Below are 6,290 nucleotides of genomic sequence, written 5' to 3'. Positions count from 1 at the left end.
TTGTCAAATACACAGCATCCTATTTGAAAGGTATTCTTTATATACTCTTTACAGCAGATTCATTGTGACACATTTTACCATGGGTAAATCTTTGGTATACACAAAGTACTACAAAGATGGAGTTTATTTTTGGTCAGATTTGAGGTTTTAACTGCAATATTTACTTTGCAATCTAGGAGTATTTCACTTCCACTGTGGTGGATTATTATTATGTCTGTAATGATGTGAACTGATGCTAGATTTGATTTGATCCAGGAAAATATCCCATTGTTCCTCACATTCATGCGTTTGTGTAGCCCTGTGTGTGTTACAGAGTCGTCTGATAGGATGCCGAGCCTTCCTCGGAGCTGCTCTGAAGAAGTGGCTGCCGCTCTCCAAAAATGGACGCTCTCTTCCTCCTCTGGCTCCGTCTCCACTTTTTTCTTGCGGCAATGACCACCGCTGCAATGACCACCGTGATGAGCGCCCCCAGGATGCCTGCTCCGAGCAACCACTGCCAGATCTGCTGGGCCTGCTGGAGGTAAGGGTTCAGAACCTCTTCCACAAATCTCTGACCTGTAATGGAGCAAAGACACGATGACACCTTTTAGATAGAGCATTCGAAAACAGCAAATCACGAGCTGCTTTGAACTCACCTGGGTCCAACAGATAGGCGTATTCATATCCCATTGCCTTATTGGAGAGGAAATAGTCTCCATTTCTGTAAAGAGGCATGAATGGCACCATGTAGTAACCATCATTGTGCCCGATGGGGGCGTTGCGGAGCGGATAGAAGGTCCGTGTAGGCTGGTGGGTCCTGAGCCAGCGCTCATAGATGCTGTGCAAGAGAAGATAGAGAGCGGTAGTGAGTGGAAACAACAGTTGTGGAAGAGTGACAATGTGCACGAGTGCTACCTGTCTATAAAAGCATGGTGCAGGAGAAATATGGGGTCATTGGCGGAACCTTGCACAGAGGACATGGAGCCATTCATGAAGACATGCAAGGCATTGTGCATCGTGCTTTGGCCTTGAACTGCTATGCCGGTCTCAGGATTGGCAAAACCTGATGGATTGAGTGTGAGCACTGATTAGACTTGAGAAAGCCACACATTACTATGCTAGAGACAAAAGTTTTGGGACACCTGGACATTCTGTTCTCAGAGGCAACCAACAATATACATTCATTTTGTTACAATGCTATTTTGTTATACATTCAATGATAGCTAAGTTGAGTAACTAAACTTAGCCAAATAGCTATCATTAGCTGACAGAAAACATGATTAATGCGTGTGTGTGTTTTACACTTGGTGTAATGTTGCATTTTCAAAGCAGTAATGAGGGCGGGATATAAATACGCAGCACATTCAAGTGTCAGCGCCCTCGGGGTAGTTAGGGATCCTGTGCATACTGTTCCTTTTAAGACTAAGAAGGCCTAAGGGGGCAAGTGAAAACCCTGAAAGAGACAGGTATTTCTCATTTTTGTCACAAGAAAATATTTGCAGATTTTTTTCCTCCGCTTTAAATTATAAACAATTTTTTATAGGCACTAGACAGTGATGGCAGCAAATATAGTAACATAACTATTGCTGAGCAACAGTGGCCACTACTGGCAGCAGGAGCAATTACATTGTGATGCGTTAGTACTGCAGCGAAGGGAAATTATTATTATATTATTAAATATAATTATATTATATTATATTATATTATATTATATTATATTATATTATTATATTATATTATATTATATTATATTATATTATATTATATTATATTATATTATATTATATTATATTATATTATATTATATTATATTATATTATATTATATTATATTATATTATATTATATTATATTATATTATATTATATTATATTATATTATATTATATTATTATGTGGCACGGGATATGAAAATGGATTGGCTGTGTAGAATAATGGACATTGTCACCATAATGAGTATCTATATGCTAGGCATGGGCCTTTTATGAGATTCTGACAGTGTGATAACCTTTGGCAAAACTATCATAGTTTCACAATATTATAATTCCATATTTAAAATGTGTTATTTTGAAACATCTTGCTGAAAAGAGGAGAAAATAATCTGTTGAACAGCTATTTTTCAACCAAATACCTGACCCAAATCCAAATGATCTCTTAATAAATAAAAATGCAGTTCTTAATGCAGTCTACTGCAACTCACGACATAAATATTTTCTATTATCAACTGTTCTAATGTCCATTAAAAACGATGACAGTAGCGCAGCCATACCAGTGGAATGATGACGTGTTTACATTGGAGTTCTGCCACCTAGTGCTACTACACATGAGTATAAGAAGGAAACCTTTATATTAGTGTATTTTGTATTTAACCGGCCCATGCCTACTACATACGCATGTGGGCCTGCAAATGGGCCAAATATCCCTCTCTAGATTAGAGAGATTAGCCCAGGGATTACTTTCACATTCATTTGTTCGTCATGCCAATACAGTAATACAACCGTATTAACGTGTTTGCGTTTGCGTCCGCCGTTTTTACCCTCAAGGACGTTCCTGAAGCTCATGTTGGCAAATCTGTCCATGGATCCCGTCTCGTATTGTTGGAGGCTCACAGCGAAGTCAACATCAGCTGATGTCGGGAGTCGTTGCACACGATTCGTGTCGTGGTTGCCAGGGTTACGCAACAGCGGCCCTTCCCCTGTAGCATTGCACAATGCCTCCCGACTGTTGTATTCTTCGGGCTGAGTGCAGATGACCTACACTCAAGCAAACATACACAAATTTAAATTTATAGATCGCTCATCCTTTTCAGACTTTGGTCATTTTTAGCTCAATATATCTGTATAGATGTTTTTTGGTATTTTTGTTGTTGTTCTCACAGGAGTATCTTAATATTTCTAATATAATATTAATATATATATATATATATTAATATTTATTTATATCAAATATAAAGACATATAATTAAATATAAAATATTAAAATATTAGAATTTATTTTAAATTATATTATATTAAATATTTATATTAATATTTAATATATTTCTAATATAATATTTTTGTTCTCTCAGGAGTATCTAATATTTCTAATATAATATTTACATATATAATTTGTATACATATTAATATTATAATAATATTTATATGAAGTATAAAATACATATAATTTAAATATAATGTAATAAAAATATAAAAATATTAGAATTTATTTTAAATTATTTATATTATATTAAATATAAATATTTAATATATTTCTAATATAATATTTATATATATAATTTTTATACATATTAATATTAATATTATATTAATATTTATTTATATTAAATATAAAATACATATAATGTAAATATAATTGAATGTAAAATATTAAAATATTAGAATTTATTTTAAATCATGTATATTATATTAAATATTTATATTAATATTTAATATATTTCTAATATATTTATATTTATAATATTTCTCTATATAGAGGGTTAGGGTTAGCGTTATATTTAATTATTAATTATATTTATATTTATAATATTTCTCTATATAGAGAATATTATATATGTAAATATTATATTAGAAATATTATATACATATATAATATTTCTAGTATTTCTAACAAATCTAATTAGATCTGAAATAATTATAATTATATTTATAATATTTCTCTATATAGAGAAATATTATATATGTTAATATTATAGTAGAAATATTATATACATGTATATAATATTTCTAGTATTTCTAACAAATCTAATTCGATCTGAAACAGTTTAGTCTGTTTAATTAGAGATCAAGAGCGTATTTTCAGCCAGTGGTCTGCCCACTTAATGAGGAAAAGTGAATGAAATATTCTTGCCTTCCATGATGAGAAGACCGAGGCAGGGCTGATGAGGTTGGGGCTGAAGGAGCTGCGACCCCCCATCAAACTGTCAGTGCACACCTCGCAGGATTGGGCGTCCCTCCAGTCCCAATATGGGATGGTGAAGTTAAAATCTCCTGTGAGCTTCCTTATCTCGTTCTCCCAGTGAAGCAGGTAGACACGATGCCACGGCAGAAAGGCTGCAGATTCATGGGCGAAGTCGATGTCGGTCCAAACGTTCCCCGGCCCTCCGAGGAAGGCGTCCCGCGACACGTAGTAGTGCATCCAGACAAACAGATCGTAGGCGTTGATGTCAGAGAACATGGGGTTTTCACCGTTTTCACCCATTTCTGATCTGGTCGCCGTGGCGATGACATAGTCACGGCTGATGGTGTTCTTGGCCAGGTTCAGGTAGGAAATGAACTTCTGCTGCTCTGCATTTGACAGGGTCATGATATTTCTGCGTACGGATTCCCTGTACTCGGCGCAGTTTGCTCCCCAGTAGCCAAACCTGCACTCCCCGCAGTTAAAACCGCCGTAGTTCCCAGCACAACGACACGTGCGGTTGTAGAAAGCTAAAGGCCAGCGCTCCCTGTCATCGATCCCGCTGTGAGGGTACTGCGGGCCGTGGGGTTCTTCTGACACTTCCACCTCTGTGCAGAAACCACGGCCCGACAGAGCACCGCAGGCTGAGCCGTCTCCGTCCCATACAGGGCAGCACTCTTTAGTCCGTAAGCCCTCTGAGTTGGCGCAAGGGCGTGGGAATTGGCAGAGGCAAGTCCCAAGAAGCTGCGAAAGAAGCACAACTAGAAGCGGGCTCCTCATGATGGTGAAATTATTCTCGGTTGTTCTCACGGTAAAACCTGTTGGAAAGATGGCGAGAAGAGAAGCTGATGTCCTCACAAGTCGTCAGGCACAATTTTATGATACAATACAAGAATTCACGGCAGAAATGTTTTTACATGAATGTTACAAACTATTACCTTATTTTGAAAAACTAAATTACCTTGTTTCAAATTGATTCTGCCAGTGTGCCTTCCAAACTCCTTCCACTCCTCTCTCTCTTCACCCAGCCAACAGTCTTCCGTTCGCTTCAAGCTCATTGAGCTGTTTTAGGGGCCGTCCTATGACAAAATGTGTGATCTCGTTATGAGACTGGCGCACACACACACACACACACACAGAAAATATGTGTGTGCTCTGGTACAACATCACATGCTTTGGATAATATTCCAGATTTTTCTTTCATTCTGTTTTGAGACCAGCTGACCTCTGCTCCAATACACCTCAGGCATACGTGTGTGACTGTGCTTGCGGAGAACCCCTTTGTATCGTCTTGTCCGGTTCCACGTTCACACACACACACACACACACACACGGATCATTTATTAGGTTAAGGTAGAACACTGGCTGAAATAACTCTGAATAAGAATACATGATTTCAATAAGCAATAATTGTTCTGTAGGACAAATATAATATGTTGCAGTCAAAAAGGAAAATGTCCCATTATTCATTCATTTATCGCTGGATGCTGGAGCCTATCCCAGCTTTCTTCTGACGAGAGGCGGGGTATACCCTGGACTGGTGGCCAGCCAATCACAGGGCACATATAGACAAACAACCATTCACACTCACATTCATACCTATGGACAATTTGGAGTCGCTAATTAACCTAGCATGTTTTTGGAATGTGGGAGGAAAACCGGAGTACCCGGAGAAAACCCACACATGCACAGAGATGGCCGAGGGTGGAATTCTACTCGGGTCTCCTAGTTATGAGGCCTTCGTGTTAACCACTCGCCCACCGTGCAGCCACAAACCAGAACAAATAACTCAAAGTAGATAAGTAGACAAACAACCATTCACACTCACATTCATACCTATGGACAATTTGGAAACCCATTTAGAACATGCAAACTCCACACAGAGATGCCTGAGGGGCAATCGAACCTTACTCTCCTAGCTGTGTGGCCTGCGCGCTAACCACTTGTCCATCGTGCATCCCAGTTGAAAATGTGAAAATTGTAAACCCACGCATGCACGGGGAGAATATGCTAACTCCACACAGAGGGTGGAATCGAACTCAGGTCTCCCTCTGTGCAGCCCATGTCCCATTACTGTTTTAGAAAATGTACAAGCATTTAATTGTATTCAAAACCGCAAAATAATAAACTAAATAATAAATGCAAAGAATTTTGAAATTGTTTTATATGCCAAAAATAATATTTAATACAACTGGGATAGGCTCCAGCACCCCTGCGACCCTCGTGAGGATAAGCGGTAGAAAATGAATTAATGAATGAATGAATGAATGAATGAAATAATATTTAATATTGCAGTCTGTCTTTACACTCCGGTTTCCTCCCACATTCCAAAAACATGCTAGGTTAATTAGCGACTCCAAATTGTCCATAGGTATGAATGTGAGTGTGAATGGTTGTTTGTCTATATGTGCCCTGTGAT

General features: G+C 37.8%; 1 protein-coding gene across 1 annotated transcript; it reads right to left on the bottom strand.

Annotated features, from left to right (window-relative positions):
- Nucleotides 1-3: 3 nt before the first annotated feature.
- Nucleotides 4-4,937, bottom strand: tyr (tyrosinase). The gene is made up of 6 exons (XM_058080325.2): nt 4,833-4,937; nt 3,824-4,689; nt 2,514-2,730; nt 895-1,042; nt 636-817; nt 4-555 (listed from the first exon to the last, which is right to left on the bottom strand). The coding sequence occupies exons 1-6, from the start codon at nt 4,927-4,929 to the stop codon at nt 308-310; spliced, it is 1,758 nt and encodes a 585-aa protein (XP_057936308.2). The 5' UTR covers nt 4,930-4,937; the 3' UTR covers nt 4-307.
- Between the last annotated feature and the right edge of the window lie 1,353 nt (nt 4,938-6,290).

The sequence above is a fragment of the Doryrhamphus excisus genome, linkage group LG8 (assembly GCF_037039965.1).
Source record: "Doryrhamphus excisus strain RoL-2023G ecotype Guam linkage group LG8, RoL_Dexc_Guam_v1.1, whole genome shotgun sequence".
Taxonomy (NCBI): Eukaryota; Metazoa; Chordata; class Actinopteri; order Syngnathiformes; family Syngnathidae; genus Doryrhamphus; species Doryrhamphus excisus.
The sequence above is the reverse complement of the archived record's forward strand: the minus strand, read 5'-3'. Positions and strand labels throughout refer to the sequence as shown.

What these genes read in the sequence shown, in the direction of transcription:
- tyr (XM_058080325.2), bottom strand. Translation starts at nt 4,929, where the DNA reads ATGAGCTTGAAGCGAACGGAAGACTGTTGGCTGGGTGAAGAGAGAGAG. An exon ending in CGGTCTTCTCATCATGGAAG is followed by an intron (nt 2,731 to 3,823) that starts GCAAGAATATTT and finishes GCTTGAGTGTAG; the next exon opens with GTCATCTGCACTCAGCCCGA. An exon ending in CGCCTATCTGTTGGACCCAG is followed by an intron (nt 556 to 635) that starts GTGAGTTCAAAG and finishes GCTCCATTACAG; the next exon opens with GTCAGAGATTTGTGGAAGAG.